The 24,008-nt window shown below is 45.9% G+C and overlaps 1 protein-coding gene across 21 annotated transcripts in view; it reads left to right on the top strand.

Moving 5' to 3' along the window:
* The window catches only part of OBSCN (obscurin, cytoskeletal calmodulin and titin-interacting RhoGEF), a 203,694-nt gene that overhangs the window by 64,128 nt on the left and 115,558 nt on the right, over positions 1 to 24,008 (top strand). For all 21 annotated transcript variants that reach the window (XM_025211633.1, XM_025211618.1, XM_025211620.1 and 18 more), the window contains exons 19-28: positions 119 to 382; positions 10,457 to 10,723; positions 11,974 to 12,086; positions 13,077 to 13,230; positions 16,251 to 16,412; positions 18,267 to 18,371; positions 19,059 to 19,325; positions 19,662 to 19,931; positions 20,903 to 21,169; positions 23,370 to 23,636. In XM_025211633.1, coding sequence (XP_025067418.1) covers positions 119 to 382; positions 10,457 to 10,723; positions 11,974 to 12,086; positions 13,077 to 13,230; positions 16,251 to 16,412; positions 18,267 to 18,371; positions 19,059 to 19,325; positions 19,662 to 19,931; positions 20,903 to 21,169; positions 23,370 to 23,636 — 2,136 coding nt within the window. The remainder of the gene's footprint in view (positions 1 to 118; positions 383 to 10,456; positions 10,724 to 11,973; positions 12,087 to 13,076; positions 13,231 to 16,250; positions 16,413 to 18,266; positions 18,372 to 19,058; positions 19,326 to 19,661; positions 19,932 to 20,902; positions 21,170 to 23,369; positions 23,637 to 24,008) is intronic.

Raw genomic sequence — 24,008 nt, 5'->3', positions numbered from 1 at the left:
CCCCTTTTCTAGGACCTTCCTTATTTTTATTTCCCCAGATTCAACCCATTCATCCTGATTTTATAGCCAGTTTTCTGGATTCTCTTATCTTCTAATCTTGTCTCCTTTCCTTTCCCAGAGGCACCGGCGCTGTTTAAGAAGAAACTGGAGACCAGAACAGTTGTAGAGCTGGACACGGTGACTCTGGAGGTGGAGCTGACCAAGCCTTCAGCGGTGAAATGGATGAGGAACAGCATCATGCTGCAGCCGGGCGGAAACCTAGAGATCACGGCTGAGGGGACAAAGCACAGCCTGACAGTGAAGAACATCACCTTTGCAGACCGGGGCTTCTACTGCTGCGAGGTTCCTGAGGACAAGACCCAAGCCAAGCTGAATGTGGAAAGTAAGATGAGGCCGAACGGCCGCCTGCTCTGTAGTTCATATCAGGCGTTGGGAGGGCAAGTCAATCCTCTTACCAATCAAGTGACTGGATAGGGGAATATAAGCCCTAGCTCTACGACAGAGAATGAATAATTGATTATTTGCTTTATCCAGCTCCTTCCAGGATCCCCTGCTTTTCTGCTTCACTCACTCTGCACACCATTAAGCCTGTGTCCAACTTCTCTGACATTTCCTGCTCCACTTTCACTTTGTCTTTTCCCCCAGATCATAGATTCATAGATTGTAGAGTCAGAAGCGAGCACAAGGGATCATCATGTCCGACCCCCTGCCCCTGGCAGGAAAGAGGACCGAGGTCAGACAACCACAGACAGATCATTCTACCGTTCCCTACCCCCACCTCTCCTATGTACCATATCCCCTGGAGCAGTGTTTCTCCACCTTTTAAGTAGCAAGTACCCCTTGACTTCTGAAAATTTTACTAAGTACCCCGACACTCAACTTTCCAGGGGATTTTATATTTACAGACTAATGTGTGCTATATGTTGGAAGAAGGGCTGTGTATATAAGGCCGTGATAAGACAGATGTCTGATCTGGTGTGGGTAGGGTTGCCACCTTTTACACCGGGGGGCACAACTCAAGTATGTACCTGGGTGAGAAGTGATGTTGCCCAAAGCTAGGAGGGCTGAACCCCTCCAAGTTATTACTGGGGAAATTTAATGCACGGTGCACCAATTTTTTTGCCATAGTTTTAAGAGGAAAAGAGGACAAGAGAGTGTTGGGGTACCCACATACCCCTTGCCTGTGTCTCGCATACCCCCAGGGGTACGTGTACCATAGGTTGAGAAACTATGCCCTGGAGAACATCCCTGCAAATTCAGTTGATGTGAATATACCATACAACAGCACCTCTTCCACTGACGTGTTGAACAGTCAAGTAAATGTACTGATCTGTCTGTAACCTTTGTAGTTCATTTCCCTCCTGAGCCTTCCCTTGGTCCACGTGGCTGTATTTTGTAACTGCTTCAGGGCACTGGCATGTCAGCGTGGTGCAATGCAATGCCATGCATAGATATCCAAACCATCTGTGTCTGAGCTAGCTTGGGAACCAAAAGTAGTATAGTTGCATTAATACCATTCTTCTCCAAGGCTATTATATCTTGCTTCTCGACACAGGTCATGAACCAATGTGGACTGCCACGTCTATATGGCTATGCTGTTTGTGGTACTCAAGGTAGCTTCTTCAGAGGTAGCTGGGATTTCTAGGTATGATCCTGAATTGTGCTGTGCAGACATTTTGAAGCATCTAGGTGATCAGGAACAGCCAGCATCAAGAAGAAGTTATGCCTGACCAAACTCATGTCCTTCTATAATAAGGTGACAGTCTCTGTGGATGAGGAAAGAGCAGTTGATTTGATATTCCTTGATTTTAGCAAGGCTTCTGACACCGTCTCCCTCAGCATTCTCATTAACACGCTAAGGAAATACAGTCTAGAAAAAAAGTGCTATACAGCAGATACAAAACTGGCTGGCTTATCGGGCTGAGTGATGTCTAGTTGGGAGGGGGGATCAAGTGGGGTTCCCCAGGGTTGTGTCCTGGGTCCGGTATTAACATCTTCATTAATGATTTTGATGATAGGATTGAATGCACACTTAGCAAATTTGCAGATGACACCAAGTTGGGTACAGTTACAGACACTCTGACTAGGATCCAGAATGACTAGGACAGATTAGAAAAATTGTCCATAATAAACCAGAAATTCAACAAGGACACGTGCAAAGTCCTGATCTGAGGTGGAATAATTGCATGCACAAATACACCCTGGGGAATAATTGTCTAGGCTACAGTACTGCAGTGAAGGACTGGGGCGGTTATTGTGGACCATAAGCTGACAGTGTGCTTTTGTGGCAAAAAAAACCAACCTCCTCCTGGGTTGTATTAACAGGAGTGTTGCTTGCAAATCAAGGGAATTGATTCTTCCGCTCTGTTCAACACCGATGAGACATCATTTGGAGTCCTGTGTCCAGTTTTGGGCCCCACTCTCTAAAAAAGATGTAGACAGATTACGACAAGTCCAGAAAAGGGTGACAAAATGATTAGAGGCTCGGGAAACATAGCTGAGGAGGAAAAGCTGAAAGAAATAGTGTTATTTACTCTACAGAAGAGAAGTCTGAGAGGTGGGGGGATTTGCTAGCAGTCATCAAATACCTTCAGGGTGATTATAGACAGGATGAAGATGAGCTTTTTCTCTGTGGCTGTAGGGGGACAGGATTAGGAGGAAACATTCCCAATTTGCAACAGGGGAAATCCAGGGTGGAGATTAGGAGGAACTTTATGACTATGAAGATGTTCAAGCCCTGGGACAGACTTCCTAGAGAAGTTGTGGGATCTCTCCCCACTGCATTAGAGGATTGGGGCGTCCCTTTTAATTAATGTTTTATACAACAAACCCCATCCTCAATTAAAGGATATAACACTGTCTATTCTAAAATACTTTCCCCTTGATCTCATTACCACACTCCTTACCTTTTGAATTCCCCCAATCCTCTAATGCAGCTTTACCCATCGCAGGTGAAATCATGGGCCTGCTGAATTCAATGCAACACTCCCATGGATTTCACCTGGACCAGTAGTTTAGCCCATGTCCTCTGCTTAGCAAGCCTGAATAGCTCTATGGTGCTCTGTAAATGTAAGTCAGTCTTTTTCCATGTCCCCTGCCTTTCCCATCCTACCATACATTAATCCACGTGATGAATTCTCTGGTTTATACAAGAACTTGATCATCATGCTCTAGTAGCTTGCCACGTTCAGGTTAGAGATGTAACTGGTATAGGAAGAGCATGCTATATGGCATTGTTTGCAAGCATTCCAAAAAGGAGATTAGCACTCAGAGGCATCCCAAACTGATGACAAACTGCATCATGCAAAACAGGGTCTGTGTAATCTCTTTCTCCTGCTGCTCATACTTTATCCTCCTCCTCCTCAAAGCCCTCCCTGCTGACAGCTGACAAGAGCTGCTGTTTGAGTATCTAGGCACAGGGTAGTTATCAGCTCTGGCAACAGCTGCTCGTCTGCCCTCCGACCCCATGGAGCAGTTCTGGGAAAGAGCCACAGAATCACAGGGCTGGGCCCTCGAGGATTATCTGGTTCAAAGACAGAATGTGCCATTCCTGCCTTGGCCCAGAGAAATGCCTGCAGAGCCTGTTTTATTTAAACCTCCAAGGAGGGAGTTTCCACAGCTTCTCTGGCAGCTTGTTCCACCCTCCTACTGTTGTGACAGTCAGGAAGGAGTTTTTGAACAGACCCTGGCTGTGATGAGGGAAACCATGTGTCACCGCCAGGCTGCTAGAGGCAGGGGTGTATGGTGAGCCAAACAGCTAGAGAATGAAATATGAGCAAAGTAGATGTGGTATCTATCTATCTATCTATCTATCTATCTATCTATCTATCTATCTATCCTAGCAAAGTGCCCATCAAGAATGATGGGCAGGCGGTGGGAATGGAGCGCCGCCACCCACCACCCCGCGCTCCTCGCCCCGGCCTGCCACCCCCAACCCCACCGCCCCACCCCTCTCTGTGTCTGGCCCTGTGTGCCCTCCCATGCCTGACACATACACACCCACACACATCCAGCCACAAACACCCACCCACACAGCTGCATGCCACACACCCACCCAACCATACACCACACACACACACCCAGCTACATGCCACACACCCTCTCAACCACACACCACACATACACCCAGGCACGTGCCACATGCCACACACACACACCCAGCCACACGCCATACACTCCCAGCCACACATCATACACACACCCCTCCCCCCAGTTAGCCACACACATACCCACCCACCCACCCATACAGTGACTCTTCACACTCACATCCAGCCACATGCCACCCTCCCACCCAGCCACACACCACACACACCCAGCCACACACACACACCCATCCAGCCACATGCTACACACACCCAGCCACACACACCCACCCAGCTGCCCACTCACCCCCCCACCCAGCCACACTCTGAACTCTACACACACCCAGACACAAACACAGCCACATGCCACCCCCACACCCAGGCCCATGCAGCACACACATGCCTCACTGCCTGGCCCAGCCCACGCCATGGAGAGACTCATGTGTCGCTGCACCACTGTCAAAGCAGGGGCAGCGAAGTGGGGAGCAGAGGCAGAGCAGAGACCACAGCTGCAGCCGTCCATGCCCCATGCACAGACGGGGGGCCACGTGCCCCCTAGGTTCCCCGGCGCCACCTCTGGAGGAGCCTCCAGTCTCCGAGTGTCCCACAGCCCAGCCCAGCCACAGCTGCATTCACTGTGACTGGGGCATCAGCTGGGCCGGGTCGTGGGGCCACCAGAGCCTAGTGGCTCATGCAGGGGCGCAGAACCATGGAGCCCAGGGGGTGTTGCAGGTCCCCCTCCCCCAGCTCCCCCGTGGCATGCACAGCGGCGGGAGTCACCTTCTTCCAGCCCTAGAGGAGCTGCTGGGCTCTCCTGGCCTCATAGCCTGGCCCAGCCTGAGCGCATCCTGCCCCCTCTTCCAGCACTGGGATCAGCCAGACACAGCCTCAGCCTGAGTCCCCCCTGGCTCTTCCACCGGTGGCGGGCCACCATGACCCCGCCTCCCCTTCCTGCCCGCCAATCTTCTTTGCGAGCTTTCGGGTATAAATGCTCTTTGTCAGCTTGCAAAGAATTGTGTATATACAGACACACATATACATAGGGGTATAGGGTACAGGTTGTAGCCATGTTGGCTTAAGGACATAGGCAGACAAGGTTCTTTGGGTAAATCTGATATCTTTTATTAGACCAACTTAAATAGCTGGAAAAATTCTTTGCAAGCTGACAAAGAGCATTTATACCCGAAAGCCAAACAGCTTATATGTATATATGTTCAATAGACTTTAGAGTTTCAGCTGAAGGGGAAAGGCAATTAAGTAAAATAGAAGGCATCCTCTTTCGTTCCTGCCTTTGACCTGTTATCAGTCCTAATTGATTTATTTCTGCTTTGATTTCACATGATTTTGGCCTCATTCTAGTCCACTTGAGCTATATACTTTTTAAGCTGAGAAAGCATTGGGAAGGGGAAATCAGTCATACAAACTTTGATCACAGTTCGGCTTCTGGGAAAAAAAATACTAAAAAAACAAAGAAAAAAGTAAAACTAAAAATAATAATTCAGTGGAAACCTTTTTTAGACCACAAGCACAGCTCACAGATCTTGCAGCCAAACACTGCAAGGCTGCGATAAAGTGAAAATCATTAAATAAAAATGAAACCAATGAGCCTTGCTTGAGCTGCCATAAGTTTCAAATAATAATCAGCATAGGTGATTGAGATGAGTGAAAAACCTCAGGGAATTTGGCTTCTGTTTCTCCTGTCAGCCCATCTGTGAGCAAATGGTTATTATTTTGAATTTGTGGGTTATTAAAAGGAGTTGTCTTCTGTTTTCTCTTTTAACCTCTAAGGATTCGTTCTCACCACGTCTCTTTGACTGGGTGGTGCATGAAGTGGTCGATCAGTCAGCAAACATATAAATACGTTTGATGCTTGATATGCCAAGAACAAGGGGTCCTTCACCTTTGTCATGTGATACTGCTTCCATTTGGAGACATGGTCTTTAATATATTTGTTTTATGCGATTAAGTGGTTTTATGTTGGCTTAGGAATTCAGAGATCTTGAGTTTGATTCTAGGTTTTAGTCCTCATTTCACGCGTAACTGTAGTCAAGTTTAATTTCTCTATTCCTCAGCTGCAAAATGTAGATCATAATCATTGCTTCTGATCTGTTTACAGCAAGATTTATTTCTGACCATGTGTAGGTCCAGTGTTTAGTACCATGGAGCTCTACCATCATGTAGGTCTTGCAGGTAGTCTAGCCAATGCAGATAATAAGAAAAATACACACTTACACATACAGACTTAACATGCATATTCTGCGAGCATATGTGCTCATCAGCTTGCTTGAAAGTTCATGGGAAAAACTAAAGGGATGCTGATACAAAATGAACTGAGATTTAAGTTAAAGCAGGAATTATATAAAAAGTAGGCAGCAAATTTGATAGTTAAAAATCTCTCAATTTGAATAATTTTAGGGGGGGTAATTCACATAAATAAAATTCACATTTTTAAAGACATCTTTGACCTGAGTGCCCATTTAGCATTTGCAGTGGAAAAAGCTTCCTGGAAACACTGGGTATGTGCATGCTGTGTCCAGGCAGGGATCTTCCCTTCAACACTGCCTCTACCTGCCTCTGCTTATATATGCCTGACTTAGAAAAGCAGATATGAAGCCTCTTCAGAAATGTTCCCTCTCCAATTACTCTCAAGACATCCATTGTGCCAGGGAGCGGGGATGTGAAGCAACCCCAGAATAGCCTCCCTGTTGCATTTCCAGTGTTGGTGCAATTGGGTGGGAATGGATGTCTTCAGAAGTATCCTTCTCGGAGACATTGGGACCTGTCCACATTACAGTCGACACTGTCCATCTGTCCATCCATCCAAAATAGTTACACTGGCATAATTATACCACCTCCCTGAATGACACAAGCTAAACTCAGAAAAGCCCGGCTGTCTTTAAGATTTTGCCGGCATGGCTACATTGGCCAAGGGTCATGATCTTGTCTTGCCCTGCAGCCAACAAGGCTATGCCTGACAAAACTTTGTAGCGTAGGCCAGACTTGTGAAGACCTGTGCCATGCCAAGTAGTTATGGGCTGCAATCCCTCATCTTCTGTCTTGATTGTGCCGGTCTGTTTAGCTGTGCTCTTACTAGCAGTGAGCGTATAATACTGTTGAGTACAGAGAGTGCAGTCTGGTCCTCTGTCTTCTTGCATGCAGAGTCTCTCCAGGCATTTTCCAGTCTATAGGTGACATTTGGCACTCCTTCCAGCGAAGCATTTTGCCCTTGCTGCCATGTTAAAGCTGTGGCTTCTGTGACTTCTGTTTCTAGGCATTGGCTAGTTGTCATGGCTGACTCTTAAAAACAAAATACATCCAAAGGGCAGTAGCATCTCACCCACTACTGAGACAGTAGGAGGTTGGCTGCTTTTAATTGGTGCCATTGAGTGTTTTACTCCTTTGGCTTTTGCACACGATGAGTTTGCACATTTACATCTTTTTAAATTCATGTCCTGAAACGGAGGCGTATGTAGCGGTGTGTGTGTGGGGGGCGGGCAGTGTTATTTGTGCAAAAGACCTGCTTTCCCCTTCATCACCTACACCTAATGTCTTCATATGCTATAGGTCTCAATAGTGGTTTTTCATAGATTTCATAGACATCAGGGCTGGAAGGGACCTTGGAAGATCATCAAGTCCAGCCCCCTGCCCAAAGGGCAGGAAGTCAGCTGGGGTCATAGGATCCCAGCAACATAAGCATCCAGTTTGCTCTTGAAGGTGTTCAATGAAGGCGCTTGAACCACCTCCGGCGGCAGGCTGTTCCAGACCTTGGGGGCTCGGACAGTAAAGAAGTTCTTCCTTATGTCCAGCCTGAAACGATCTTGAAGTAGTTTGTGACCATTCGACCTCGTCATCCCTTGGGGCACTCTGGTGAACAAACGTTCCCCCAGATGCTGGTGGTCACCCCTGATAAACTTGTAGGTGGCCATCAGATCACCCCTGAGCCTGCGCTTTTTCAGGCTAAAGAGCCCCAGGGCTCTCAGCCTGTCATCGTAGGGTCTGCTTCCCTGACCTCTGATCTTGCGCGTGGCTCTTCTCTGGACTCTCTGAAGCTTCTCCACATCCTTTTTGCATTGTGGAGCCCAAAACTGGACGCAATACTCCAGCTGCGGCCTCACTAAGGCCGAGTACAGGGGGAGAATGATGTCCCGGGACAATGGTGTCCTTTGATACTGGGCAGTGTGCATGGGAGCTGGCTGCACAAGAAGCTCTAAACCGAATTGAGACTATCCCAGTTGATCTTTGCGGAGCTATAGCTGGTGAAAGAGGAACCATCCCTTTGATATCAGGGAACAGCTCTGAATAAACTTTTTTATTAGGAAGAACCTCCTCATTATGATGAGAGTTCAGGCTATGAGAAATAGGCTTTCCAGAGAGGTTGGGGAAGTTTATAAGAGCATTTTAGACACTTACCTAGGTTTTAGACAGGGATTATTTGAACACGAGCAAGTGGTTGGACTACAAGACTTCCTGAGGGTCCTTCCAGCTCTACTTTTCTGTGTGTCTATCAGTGGGGCAGGGAGGTCCATCGCAACCGGCTGCTGTTAAAAGTTTTCTCTTTGCCTATGATCAAACATGCCTTACATAAAAGGCAAGCTTTCTAGGGAATATGATAGCAGCCAGATTTTATGCATTATTACACTATTGTCATTTTGATCTCATGCTGGTTTCCCAGTGTGGTTTTAAAAATCAGAAGCCTGCAGTGATGGCCTTAAGTCCATATTTAGGCATTTAAATAAATAGTCTTCTTTTCAAAAGTAGAGTACCGAGCAGCTCAGACCGAAGAAAGGAGCCTTTTTGAGAACTCAGCAATTTTGAAAATTGGGCCGCGTCTTTAAGGGCCAAACCTTGGGCAAAAGGCTTGATTTTTGTTAAAAATCTTGTTCTGACCTGCTCTCCTCTCAGTTAGGCGAGCGCCAGTCAGAAACTAGAGTGCTAATCCGAATTGAGTTTCACCAGTATAAAAGGAGTGTGAACAGTAGTGGAATCAGGCCAGTTACATTAAATTATTAATACTGAGAGTCTGCGTGTGCAGTTTATTTTTTTGGCATCTCTGGACAGCGTTCCAACTCAAATTATTCCCTTTTAAAGTAAACCCTGTAAAAGCTCTTTTTTTCCCCCTCAGCTGTGTGTCACTTTTACGATATCTGCCAAAGGAGACATTATTTTCTTTCCAGGCCCTTCTTTCCAGGGCTGGCTTGCTGTGGAAGTCAGCTCTTGGGTTCACTGTTGAGGCATTGCTAAGTCTGAGTCGGTGCTTTTCGAATCCCTTCCCCTCCTCCGAATATCCCCTGTTTGCCTATCAGCACATTCCCCTTTCCAAGTGCTGGCATATCCACTGACCTAGATGGAAGGTCATCACCATCGCAGGTACATGGGAGGCTTTTGAAACATCTTGTGGCTTCAAGTGCAAGATCCCTCTGCCGGGTGAGGGAAGGGTCGTCCACGTAAATGAGAAGTCAAGGACACATGTGGCTGTTAGAGGGCAGGCAGAGTCTCGGGCCGAGAGTAGGAAGCGAAAGAGCAAACCCTGGAAATCATCCGTTCTTCCCTCATTAGCACAGATGCCAGGCTTCATCGAGGCATGGGGTAGCAGTGCTCTGCTTCCCAGGATCCATCACTGTAAGGATCCCTTGGCCCTCTTCGGGTAGCGGAGGGACTGAGACACCAAAATCCATTTGGAGCAATTGTGCAGACCACCGCTGGCCGGTGGGAGCAGACCCCATCCCCTACCACCCCACCAGGCAGCTGCCCAGCTCCTGTGAAAGAGGATTGGGATTTTGCAGAGGGACAGAGGTTTGCCTTCAGCCGGGGGTTGGACTAGATGATGTCCCGAGGGTCCTTCCTGCTCTACTTGAATACGACTCCCTTAGTGGTGGCTGCCGTCTCAGTGACGAGCCTAATCCACAACAGCGATTTCTCTGTTCCTGTATGCGAGTGCTACGTCAAAGCTCATGGGGGTCAAGTTCAATTTTGGAAAGATCGACGTGAATGATATTGAGCTTGTCGGGCAATGGACCCATACTTAATGAACAATAACTTTGTTATACAGAGGACCAGGGAGAGAATACTGTATTTTCTCATAGACATGTGCTGCTGAATAAAATATACATCTTGTTTTTGAAAGAATGAAGAAAAGGAGATCTTTCCATAAGAGCCCCCTGCCGGGGTGGGCGGTAATACCTGTTGTCACCATATTTCTTGATTATAATGCGCACACCAATTTCCAGCAGCTGAATAATGGAGGGGAAGTGGGTGTGTTGTACGTAGGAAAATACGGTATTTGTTTGATGTGGTCTATCTACAGAGATGGAGCAGAAGATTGTCTTTCCTTTCAATGCAACATAACCAACTCTTCCACGTTTGTATTTTTTCAGTGAGGCAAATCAGTCTGGTGAAAGGCCTGAAGCCAGTGGAAGTCTCTGAAAATGGAACAGCCACCTTCGAGGTCGAGCTGTCTCACGAGGACGTGGAAGGAACCTGGATGAAGGACAGCGTGAGGCTGAAACCAGGGGCAAACGTTGAAATGAGGGTCCAGGGGAAGAGGCATTTCTTGAAACTCTCTTCCTTGAAGCTGGAAGACGCGGGCCTCGTCTCCTTCAAGGCAGAAGGCATCCATACATCAGGGAGACTCACTATAAAAGGTATCCTGCCTCTGCAGTCTGGAGCTCTACCTGGCCCTGTGCCTCTAGTTCAGTGAGCACTGGAGCCATAGATGCATTACCAGTGATTGCATTTGTGTGTGCATGCATGTGTGCATGCATGTGCGTGTGTGTGTGCGCAAGAGAGATTCATCACTAGTAACTGATGTTTTCAGGGCCATACCTATCAGTGTTCTGCTTTTTAATGTTTTCAGCCAAAGCATCCCCCCCCACCACCTTGCAAGAGTTCAGCGTCAGGGACTGAAATGATTGGTGATTTATTTTATTTTTTTGGTCAGTATTGCCAAACTGTTTTTTTCAGGAGAATTTTTTCTTTGTTTGTTTTAATTAAAATATTTGGACATTTTCAAAGACGAAAATGGAAAAAATGACTTCCCGTTTCAAAATCTCCTTCAAGCTTATTTTAAAGAACGCTGAAAATTCAAATGAATTCATTTGGTTCAACTCAAAGGAAATCTTTTGTCTGAACTGATTATTTTTTAAAAACTTTTTAAGTTCCTCCTAACATTTTGAAACACTTTCTTTGGCTCAATCCAAAATGAACTTCATTTTTTTTTTTTTAATAAGTTGACAGCAGACTGAGACATCAGTTAGTTTTGCGACTCTGTTTTGCAGTTCGTGCCAACTGGATTTTATATTTGTACTCTATACTTAGACTCCTTATTTACTGTTGAGGTGCACAAGAAAATAAGAAAGCTGAGATGAATCACTACCCCTTCACACATGCCACATATCATCATTATCCATTATAAATATCTAGAATTTGTTTTGTGCTGTAGAGTATACAAAATAAGAACAAATCTTTCCCTTATTATGTACACAATTCCTACTTTCTGCTGATCTGATCTTTATTTAAATCTCTCCGGAAGATCCCCCCCCCACCCAACCCTCCTCTTTTCTGTGGCTACGAGTAACTTGTAGTAATATTGTTTCTGGGGAACTTTTGATCCTTTACATCTTTATGTATAGCCTTTAAGATGGGTTAGACTCGGAGAACAGTTATTTAACCACAATACTTGCTTATCATTCCTTGGGCCTGAGTCCAAGCAGCGATGGTATTTTCATTGAACAAAGAACAATTCATCATAGCAATGATATATATTATAGAAATTAAAAAAGGACTGTGAACCAATAGCAAGTGCACTCAACACAGTTTAATGATTTTTAAATAAAAAATAAAGAACCTGTTCAAGCCTCACTTGCCTCTGACTGTATTTTCTTTTGCTTTGCAGAATTACCTGTGAAAATAATCCAGCCTCTGACAGATGTGCAAGCCATTGCCAAGGAGGAGGCAAAGTTTGTGTGTGAGCTCTCCAGGTCTAATGCAGCTGTCAAGTGGTTGAAGGTACGAAGCTTGCAGCTAAAGTCCTGCTTCCAAATGTGATCCCTTTCCCCTGCAGACAGTGACTGAACTCAAAAGCAGCTGGAAGTGGGTTTTCTCTGCCATTAACCAAAGATCCTCAGCTTTCGTTACCTTCCCAGTGTGTCAGACTTAATCCGGGGATCATTTTACTTCCCGGATCTTTAAGGATGTTTCTATGGGGGCACAAGGTCAACTTCTCTGGACTGTTAACAGAGATTTGCAGATTTGTGTTGCATTTTTAAGGGGAATGCTGAGGAAGATCAGTCCAGGTTTCTTCTGCCTCCTTTATCTTTCAGGCAGTGTTACAGGTAGTTACAGTTCAGGACGAGCATCTTGGACTCTTGGGTTTTATTTGCACCCTGCCAATGGTCCTTTGTATGGCCTCGGGCTTGTTGCATATCTTTTAAACCCAGTTGATCCCTTTGTAAAACAGGGATAAAAGTGCCCTGCCTCAGATCTGTTACAGGGCTGCATTGCATGCTGTTTGGATAAGTACCCTTCATTTCTAGTGCAGCCAGGCATTTTAAATACATACTTTAGTCCAGTAGGCACCACCCTTTTGGGCAGGCATGCTACAGGTTAGCCCTGTATCCTCCCCAAGTGGCACTCTGCTCCTCTTCCTCTGCCCGGTCTGCTGCTCTGTTTCTGTTTCCTACTCTGCTCCTTGTGATCTCTTGCTTTGCTTTCTGCTTCCTGCCCTATGTTTCCTGCCTGATTTCCTGCTCTGCTTTCTCTCCTTTCTGCAGCTGTGCTGCCCGTCTCCTCCCCAATCGTCCACGTGCCACACATGCAGAGCTTGCTTGTGCTACTTGTGGCACCCATGCCACAGGTTGATCCCTGTTCAGTGCAGCACTTATACATGTGTTTTACTGTATATCTGTGCTGAAATCCCACTGGAGTCAATGAGAAATAAGTGCATGTGCAAAGTAAGGGACAAGCAGTGATGCCCCGCCATTGGTCCTTTTCTTTTAGGATGGATCTGAGTTACGGCAAGGTAAAAAAATGGGAATTACTTCCCAAGGAACTAAGCGAAGCCTCATTATTCACAAGTGTGAATGTGATGACCAAGGAACCTATGTGTGTGATGCAAGGGATGACAAGACTTCAGCTAACCTAAGGGTCCACGGTAAGTTTGGCTAAAAGAAGCAATGCCCCAGATGTGGAGTGTAGTTGCATTATTTGACAGCCAGATCAGGACAGGGGTCACTGGTGATTGAGATCAGCTTTCCCTTCCCAGTGAGGAAATGCCTAGAGCATTCTGCCTTGTTTGCATTTTCCCTGAATAAATAGGTGTCAACTCTTTCTTCCAGGCCTCATGGGAATCAGTCATTTTCCTTCTTATTTTTAACCTTTGTCCTTAGATTTTTATAACTTACAGGTGATGACAAGTGAGTGGCAAGATAGCAGAATACCATCCTACCTAGCAGTGGGCTAATGACCAAGACTAGCACATTCAAGTCCAGCTTTCTCCCTTGAAGCAGAGGGAGTTTGCCTAAGTAAGAAGTGGATGGAAACGGAGTTGGGACCTCTGCATTTGTCCCCCTTTAAGATAAGATTAGATGAGGTAATACCATCTCATGCTTTAGGAGTTTAGCTCATTACTTTGCTAAGGGGAGCTTTTGTCCTCTATGCACAGCCCTGTGATGTTTAAGAGATACCTGATGCTACTTCCCACCTTCTTCTGAAGCTTCAGATGTGAACAGCAGGCTACTGGATTGATTGTAATAGGGGTCTGGAAATACCACTTCCCAGCTACATATATAGCAGCCTCTTTTTATTTCTTGTTGTGTGCTGCCATCGTGCGGTCACTCACGTTAAGCTGAATTGTTTTTCAAAATGTTCCATTCCTGCCCTTTATTAAACTCCCTTTTTCTTTTTGAGTAAATGCATTGGATCTGTTGGAGCTTCAACGCTAGCTTGCTTGCCTGTGAGCCCAGAAAAGAAACAGTAGACAGATAAGATTCATTCAGGGCGTATTGGGCATTTCCCTAAGCACTGTGAAAGGATACAATGGACAAGAAAGGAGAGGATGGCGTTGCTTGCAGAAGGGTCTCGCTCCAGTGTTGCTAGAACCGAAATCAGAAGCAACCGGTGTTTGAAAACCTGCACGACTGAGATCACAAGCAAGCTTCAGGACTAAATTTGGGCTGATAGCTGTTATCTTTCTAAGTGGAAGTTATGCTTTTCATTATGGTTATGAAAAACCAACTGAGGCCACTCACATAACTTGCTGGAAAGGAGAGTGCTTAGATGGAATAAGCTACCTTTCCCCTCCCTCGGAGTTGGGCCTCGCTGCGTGGCAGACCCGTCTCTTTCCACAGATTAGGTTGTTCTCGTGTGAACTGGTTTCTTGTAGCTTCCAGGACACGTTGCTGAAGAGCCATGGATCATTGAGCTGTTGGGAAGCCCTGTTCGCAGCCAGTTTACATAGGCTACATCTGCTGTGATAGATGCAGGAAAGAAATATTACAGGAGTCACTTTGCTGGCCCTGAACCCTCAGGCAGCTCTTCCAGTAGACAGCTATTTCATAGATTTCATAGACATTTGGGCTGGAACGGACTTTGGAAGACCATTGAGTCCAGCCCCCTGCCCCAGAGGCAGGAAATCAACTGGGGTCAAAGGATCCCAGCAAGATAGACATCCAGGCTTCTCTTGAAGGTGTTCAAAGTAGGTGCTTGAACCACCTCTGATGGCAGGCTATTCCAGACCTTGGGGGCTCGGACAATAAAGAAGTTCTTCCTTATGTCCAGCCTGAAATGGTCTTGCAGGAGTTTATAACCGTTCGACCTTGTCATCCCTTGGGGCGCTCTGGTGACCAAACGTTCCCCCAGATACTGGTGAACACCCCAGATAAACTTGTAGGTGGCCATCATGACCACTGAGCCTGCACTTTTCCAGGCTGAAGAGTCCCGTGGCTCTCAGCCTCTCCTCATAAGGTCTGTTTTTCTGACCTCTGACCATGCGCGTGGCTCTTCTCTGGACTCTCTCAAGCTTCTCCACATCCTTTTTGAATTGTGGAGCCCAAAACTGGATGCAGTACTCCAGCTGCGGCCTCACCAAAGCCGAGTACAACAGGAGAATGACGTCCCGGGATTTGCTTGAAAAGCATCTATGGATGCAAGCCAGCCTTTTGCTCGCTTTACTAGCCACAGCATCACATTGAAGGCTCATGTTCATCTTGTGGTCAATCCTGACCCCCAAGTCCCTCTTGTTCGTTAACTTGACCTCCACTAATAGTGCAAAGCAGCCACAATACAGCCTAGGAGTAGGCATTGGGCCTGTGCCTTTAGTGAGTTACAGGTTAAGATGCACGTTGGCATTGTACAAGTTCCTTCAGCTTGCTCAGCTAATGCTCAACTTCATCCTGACGTGCAATGGAAACCATCTTAAGGCTCGCGATCAGGTGATTAAGTTTCTCTGGCAGATGACTCCTAGGCTTCTTCATGCCAGCCCTAATCATGACAAGCTCACATTACTGTAGATAGCATTCTTTTATTTCTGTTTGTTTCTGACGGGGAGACAGGTTATGATAACCAACCAACATCTGTCTGCTAGAAGAGGGGTGGGCAAAATGTGGCCTGCGGGCTGAGTGCAGCCCATCAGGCCATTGTATCTGGCCCATGGGGCCCCTAAAAAATTGAAAAAAATAATATTTAGCTGCCTCTGGCTGCCTGTCATGCGGCCCTTGATGGCTTGCCAAAACTCAGTAAGTGGCCCCTCACCCGAAATAATTGCCCACCCTTGTGCTAGAATGTCTTTGTATTCTCTGAAGCCTGGAAAAGGTCCTACAAGGAATTGTGCTAAGGGCCCAAGTGTCCATTTAGCACCAAATTGTACCCTGTTTTATGACCCACTTTGCTCCACTATGTATATTGACATGGATCCATGGATAAATCCATGTATCAATAGTATCTGCTAAATATGTCTATCATGTCCTGTGAAATACGTGTATATGTGATAACATATCAATAGTAGCTGTGATATTTATCACACCCTAGAAGGAGATGCAAAGTAGCAAGGAAGCAGCTTTAGATTAAAATGTAAGATCTAATTGCATTGTTTTCAAAGCCTCTGTGTTAGAAGATAATTGAATTCTGCAAAGTTATGAAGGAGCCAAATATTAACTTGCGTCTATTATTCTGTAGCCCGAGATATCAAGATCATTAAACCACTGGAAGACGCGGAAGTGAGTGAAAAGGAAAGCGCAACTTTTGTGTGTGAGATCTCGCATGATGAGGTTCAAATCCAGTGGTACAATAATGATGTCAAACAGAAGGCCAGTGACTACATCAAGATGCGTCAAGATGGTAAGGTGTAAACATGTGGTATCATGGTTTGTGGTTCACATACAGGACATGGGTTGACATAGGACATGTGGGTACATGCTTGGGGGATATATGGCAGAGAAAAGGGAAAGGACAGATGGCAATAGGCTTTGAGAACAAAGAACTGACTCCTACTATTTGGTCAAGGAGTTTCTGCTTGTGACAAGTGTGTTATGGGTCTCAAACGAGTATCAACCAAGTGGGACCAGGACTGTAGTGTAACGGCTGCATGGTCATCTTCCATGATGGAGGGTGTCAGAACAGTTCACTCATTCCTGATCAGGCAACAAACTCAGGTCTTAGGGGGGAGAAGCAAACACTTACCTACACTGGACTCTGGAAACAGCCATCTCCATTCTTCTCCAGTCATCACGCAAAAGGGGCTCCTAGCTTCTCGAGTGACTCAGGATGAAAATGTGCATGTATGCAAATGAGAGGGATGGGAGAACATTGATGCGAGTTCAATGACCACCAGTTTTAAGCAATATGAATGTGGTGCATTTTATCAAAGACACAAGGAAACGGATGGATGTTTAAATACATGTGAGCAGGTCTGCATGTGCAATTAAGGTGACTGAAAAATAGGGGTGTGTGAAATGGGCTGTATTCGATTTGGATTTGGATTTGGATTTGGCCTGAATCGGGGACGGTGATTCAATTTGTTGATTCAGATTCGGCCAAATCTGAATCTGAAGATTTGATGCTGATTCAGAGAATCAACAATTCGGACATAGATGCAGCTTTAAATGTTTTTTCTACTTACCTCAAGGTACCAGGAGTGGCTCGTGAATACTGCAATGCTGGGGCAGATGGAGCATCCCACAGGAGCATGGCGGGGCCTCCCACGTGCTCGGCAACAAACCCAGAAGTAGACTGGACGTACTTCCGGTCCACTTCTGGGTCCGCCACTGAACACGCAGGGGTGGTGGGCCCTGTGCACCCCCTGGCTCAGCGATCAGCTGCAAGGGGACCCCAGATGTCCTCCCAGACCCAGAAAGTACCAGTCGCCAAGCTGGGAGGCTGCCCCCGCATGCTCCCCGGTGGACCTGGAAGTGGACTGGGAATGCGTCTGGTCCACTTCCAGGTTTGCTGCTGAGTGCGCTGGGAAACCCCCCGCGCTCCTGCGGGACGCTCCATCCGCCCCACCATCTCAGCATTCACAAGCTGCCTGCTACCTAGAAGTATGTATAAAAAACTTTTAAAGCTGTGTCTATATCTGAATCGACGAATCTTTCCGAATCTCTCCTGATTCGATTCAGATTCGGAGACTCAGCCACTGAATCAGGCCAAATCTCCACCAAATCGAATCAGGGACCGAAGCTTTGCACAGCCCTACTGAATAAACTCCAGTGCAATTTGAGCCAGAGTAAACTAATCCAGATGTCATTGTCTACACATGCATTTAAGTGCAGTAATTTACTTTGCTGTCAGATAGTACTTGTGTCTGATAGGACTATCCAATGGTGCAGTAAATTAGTCCACACTAACCTAATTGCCACGCGCGTTTAGACAGTGATGCTTTACTGTGCAGCAATTTAGTCTACTGCGCAGTAAGGCATATGTATAGATGTGCCCTGTATGTACATCTCTTTCTAACTCAACTCTTTTCCAGATGGTTATTCAGAACTGGGGAGCCACTTGTTCTGGCGGGATTCAAGTTTACTTTCCTATTTAGTACATAAAAGTGTGCTTATTATGAGGCGGGATCAGGTTCTCTGTTGTCAGAAGTGGGCACCAGTTCATTGTAGCTAACGTTGCTTAGACCAGCAACTTTCAGGGTCAAAAGAAAACTGTCTTCTCATTGTGGGTTATGTGTGGTTGTGCATTTATTCACAGGAAGGACCCATTCATTGAGTTACTTGCTTTGCCATATGGAAGATGCTGGATTGATCAAATTTGTAGCAGAAAACGCAGAATCTCGAGCACACCTGAGAGTTAACGGTAATTACAGCAGAAATGACAGCATGGCTTAAAGAGCTGTTTGTTGCAAATTAACTAACTCCCATCAATGTCAGTAGGACAAGAGTGAATACCTTCAGAAATCCTAGCCTGGCTCCATTAAAAAGAGAACGGGAAAAAAATGTAACCCCTTGTCTGCATTTCCTCTTGCAAAATATCAAGCTCTTTGCTAGGTAGTCTCCTTTACTAAATAATGTACAAGTTCTTTGCAGCATGGACATTTCTTTTCTTTTCTTTTCTTTTCTTTTGAGAAGGCATTTCCATGCTATAGTTTCACATTTGCCTGGCTAGCACTGTCTCTCACTGCCATGCATTTGAGCATAGAGTATTTGGTGTCTAATTTAAACAGCAAGTTACAAAGGAAAAGAAAGGGTGGTCAGACAATTAGTACATGAACCTAGGACCCAGGCCATTTGGGTTCAGTTCAAAATCCCCATGTTATCTTGGGCAAGCTGCTTTAGTCTCTTTGGCCTCCGTCTGTAAAATGGGGATAATTACACTGTCTTTCCCCATCTCTTTTTCTCATTGTGTCTTATTGTACCGTATAGCTCAAAAGAGTCCCAATCACAATCCAGTGAATCAGTAATGATAAAGGACACGTCACTAGTGATTTTTATCCAGCACCATCCAGTTGCAATCCCACCAACTGTTTTCTCTCCTTTTCCTTAGCACTGCCTATAAAAATCCTGAAGCCGTTGCGGAATAAGATTGCTTTGGAGAAACACCGGGGTTACCTGGAGTGCCAAGTGTCTAGCCCCACTGCCCGTGTTAAGTGGTATAAAAATGACATCGAGATCTGCCCTGGCCATAAATTCGAGTTTGTGAGTGACGGCGTGTACAGGACACTCATCATAAATGATGCGACTTTTGCAGATGAGGACGTTTACACGTGCGATGCCATCGATGACAAAAGCAGCGCTTATTTCTATGTGGAAGGTACCTGGCCATTTTTTCAAGTGCTTATTGAAGGCATGTAGATAGGTCCTGACATCTGAATATGCCATGAAGGGAATAGGCCTGCAACCTTGCTTTCATTTCTGGGCTTTGCCCTAGATTCCCAGTCTGATCAGTCCTAGTAACATGTTTTCCTATACACAAAAAAAGAATGATGTTTACATCTCTCCATAGGATGGTTTAAAGCTTACGGCACCAATAGTCTTAAATGTATTGATTAGGCAGTAGACACTAATGAGAACGATGAGCACGAAACAGTCATTTCCTAAATCCATGCTTTAATATGTCCCTTTTCTTGCTTTTCATCCCTCACACCAGAGCAATCCATCAATATTGTAAGGGAGCTGACTGATGTGGACGTGACAGAGCCATGGGAAGCTAGGTTTGAGTGTGAGATTTCCATCCCAGCTGTGAAATCTGCCAAATGGTTGCTAGATAAGCAAGTCTTGCAGGCTGGCAGAAACATCACCATTGAGCAAGAAGGCACCGTCCATCGGCTGATTCTGTGGAAGACCAGTGCCGACATGACGGGCACCGTTCAGTTTGCAGCCGGCAAATCAAAATCCACGGCTAACCTGCTTGTAAGAGGTGGGCTTGTGATCAGGAATTAATTGAATCATGCCATAGCTGCATTTGCAACCTTTTCTCGTGCTATTGAAAAATAAATGTTCAGCTTAGCTTGCAGCTGTGCGTATGCACGGTTTCCATCAATTGGACCCCTTAAAGTGCCATTTTAACTACCCATTTAAATGCCATTTTAAAAACAGGCAAGGCCTTTCTGTGATATCTTTTATTGACCAGGTGCCCAAAAGCTTGTCCAGCAGCTGTTCCTCAATAAAAGATATAAAATAAAACCCCTTGCCTCTTGACATATCTCTGACCATCACAGCTACAGCGCTCCAGCAAGTCTCAAAGTGGTGTGTTAGTTCAGCCACAATTACTGGACTGAATACAAGAATGACAGAGCAGAGATATGTGGCTTGTGTTTGGCAGGAGGGCAGATTAGATGATCAGATCAGTGTTTTTGGCTTTAAAAATCCATGACTAATACTAGTACAATTGCAGTTAGATCCCATATATTTGCAGTACATAACGCGATTCAGATAATGGGAAACTGAGATCATCCATGAGTCTGAACTTAAAAAAAAATATTCGTATATAAAGTTAAGAAATAATTTCCAATTTAAATGCACAAAGAAATAAAAGAAGGGAGGTAATTGTAACTCAGGGTCAGCTGTCACACTTTTTGTGCACATCTCCATTTCCTGCTTTTATTCTGGATCAGAAATACAGATGCACTAAAGTGGAGGCTCTTCCAGATTACTTATTTTAGTCATTATAGGACACAGAAAACATCTGAAATGTCCCAGGAGCGCTTGTTTTTGTAGGCTTCCAGTCCCATTTCTTGAATCGAAAGGTTCAGTAGGAAGTCTTGAAGTCCAAAGAGTTCATCCAAAATCTATTAACTTCAATGAGATCTCTTTTATATTACCAGATGAAAACATGTCTCGTCTTCAGGCTTCACTTACCCTTTCTGCTTTCGCAACCCTCTTTTGCAGAACTCAACGTGCAGATCACCCGGAAGCTGGAAGACAAGACTGTCTTGGAGCGCCGGTCCGTCATCCTGTCCTGTGACTTCAAGCCTTCTCCAAAGATAATAGAGTGGTTAAAGGATTACATCCCCATTGAACCCTCTGACAAGTACAAGATCACCCGGGAAAAGCACTCGGCAGAACTCAAAATTGTCAAAGTGAGGCCTGAAGATGCCGGCGTGTATACGTGCAAACCCGGAAACGCAGTGACCGAAGCCACGCTGACCGTGGAAGGTATGACTTGGAGCAGGGTGGGAGGTGGGGTATTTTCTTATTGGGCCACAAGGTATCTTGGCTTGATGTGTCCCTTAGGCTTTGCAGAGACATCCTTAGTTTCTACCAGTTTTCCTTAACAAGTTCAATATAATTTGGGCAAAGTGCTATTTTGTAAGTGGAAGATAATGTCTGTGGTAGGAGCTGTACTAGCAGTCCAGGCAATCAAAACCTAGTTCTCGGCCATACAACAAACATATCACATGTAGGTGCAGTGCTTGTATGATAGCCTGGGTTATGGCAGTGTATCATGACTCTTTTCAGTGGCTCACCCCTTAAAACTAGACCAGTCAGGTACACATAACTACCAATATTTTAATGTAGTTAAAGCACTACAGGCTCTGCTTCTTGGTGCTGGCTGGATTTGATCCCTGTAAAACATGGCAGCATCTGTTTATATTTTCCATATGTCCATTATTTGTGCTTTTGCTATCCTGTATCAAGCATCCTCCTCCATCTGGAGGATACCGAGTAAGGTAATTCCTTGTCCTCTAGTTTGTAGCTCAATCCAGGAACATCCCTGTCCAAATCATCCTAGACAAGTGTTTGCCTAACCCATGCTTAAAAATGTTCACTGACAGAGCTTCCAGTCTCTCTAGGTAATTTGTCCTAGTGCTGAACTACCCTCAGAGTTGAAAAGCTCTTTTTAATATCCAATCTAATCCTCCCTTGACATTATTTAAAGCCATCACTTCTTGTCCTGTCTTCTGTGGCACCTGATTGCCATCTTCTTTATAACAAACCTGTTTTGTAAATGAAGTCTATTATCAAATCTCGGCCTAAGTCTCCAGATTAATAATATAGGTCCTGGACTGATTTTAAATACATCTTTGAGCAGCCTTTTATAATACTGGGATGTTACTGACTTCTGACAATTTAAGAGTAAAATGTGCCATACCCTCAACTTTGCAGAACTATCCTGGCTTCAAGGAAGATGGTTTTATGGTTATGCCACTGGCGTGTGACTCCAGATCAAAGGGGTTCAGTTCCCATCTATATGCCACAGACTTCCTCCGTGACCTTGTGCAAGTCACTTTGGGCCAGATTCAGATTGACCTCATAGGTGCCTCCAATTTAGATTTCAGCACGCTTAAAAATCAGGCACCTTGCCCGAGGTGGGGAGGGTGATGCAAAAAGAGGGAGCCTAGGATCTCAGTACAGCTGATTGGGAGAATAGGCAACTCTGAAGGGTAATTCGGAGCACCTTGGCACGGAGTGGGGAACTGCCTAAAACTAGCTACTGGCAAATGCTAAGCACAAAGCCCAGCCCTCCCATGGGGATTAATTCCCCAAATTAATCCCTGAATTAAGTGTGTGCTAGTCACTACTGCTAATTTAGGGTCCAGAGCACCTACCTTCCTAAGTGGCATGGAGCTGCTTCCCTTTTCCACTGCAGCCTCCCTGTTAGACCATTTCCCCCAAAATAGGAGACGTGGCTTCTAGGTCCTCTTCTGCCTGAGGGGGTTCAAATGTTCATCTCCCACCTCCTGAGAGACTGCCCTCAACATCAGGCTAGGGAATAACCCTACTGCTCCTGTTGAAGCCAGGCTGTTGGGTCAAAAGTAATGCAAGAGTCATGGGGTTTGGGGGAGAGTAAGCAAGAGGGAGCCTGACTCCCTGATGCAGCCGTGGTGCTGCTCAGCTGGTCGGAGGGGAATATGGGCCCTGCTCTTATGGCTGTTTCTGTCTTTTATCTAATGAAGGTCTAACCCTTCATTAAGGTATCAACTTAAATTGGAGCCCCAGGACAGATCTGGTTAGTTTGGCTCTTTGCAGACCGTAGTGGTGATGCTGGTAGCAGAGGCAGCATGGTTGTGACTAGCACAGCCACCGCGGTGGCAGTGGAGCAAGCAGCATCAAGGCGGGTGAGTGGTAGTGGGTCGGGCAGCCACGGAGTGAGCAGGGGTGGGTTGCACAGCCCTTGTTCATGCTACAGCTACTGGGGCCACAGATTGTGCTGCAGCTCTTGCTCACTGCTAGCCACACACGCAAATTCCCTGGCCTACCAGTAGCCCAGCTGGCCAGAGGGAGTAGCTCTACAGGGTGGATCCAGTTGGTCAGCTATAAATTTGACATGTCAGGTTTAATGTACGCCTTAATCTCTGAGCAATCTGTGAATGGTTCGTGATGACGATGAGCATGTGCCTTTTGCTTCTCGCAGCTCGGATGGTGGAAATAATTCAACACCTGCAGGACGTGGAGGTCGAGGAGGAGGACTGCGTTATCTTCTCCTGCGAGCTGTCTCATGACGATGAGGACGTGGAATGGTTCCTCAATGACACCCTCCTCTACAGCAACAATTACAATGAAATCAAGCAGATCGGAAGGTGCCACACGCTGACGATGAAGCAGGTGAAACCGGAGGACGCGGGAACAGTGACCATCAAATCTGAGAAGATCTCGGAGAGCGCTCAGCTGAAGGTGATAGGTGCGTCATGGCCACAACCCTGCAAAATCATTTAGGAGCATATATATGAGCTAGAGAAGAGCTATTCACTCTCCCTGCCCCCATCCTTCCAGTGCAGCATTGCTTCCTATAAATCTTGTCCACTCAAAGTCTGCATCATTCAGAAAGGAGGGTTTTATCACTTCCATAAATTTGGTCTGTTTGTTTGGATATCCTGCCAGATTTTTCCCCGTCATGCAGTTCAAGACCTAGTGCTAGACAGCTGCACAGACCAAATGAGATGGAGTTGCCTCAAAGCTGCATGCATGAGACAGGGTGTTAAGACGCACTGCAGATAACGCCCGCTCATGAAGATGCAGAGCTGCCCCCTCACTTCCTCTGTCCTTCCACCAA

The sequence above is a fragment of the Alligator sinensis genome, unplaced genomic scaffold (assembly GCF_000455745.1).
Source record: "Alligator sinensis unplaced genomic scaffold, ASM45574v1 scaffold1398_1, whole genome shotgun sequence".
NCBI classification, from domain to species: domain Eukaryota; kingdom Metazoa; phylum Chordata; order Crocodylia; family Alligatoridae; genus Alligator; species Alligator sinensis.
Note: the sequence above shows the minus strand (reverse complement) of the source record. Positions and strands in the feature narration are given on the sequence as shown.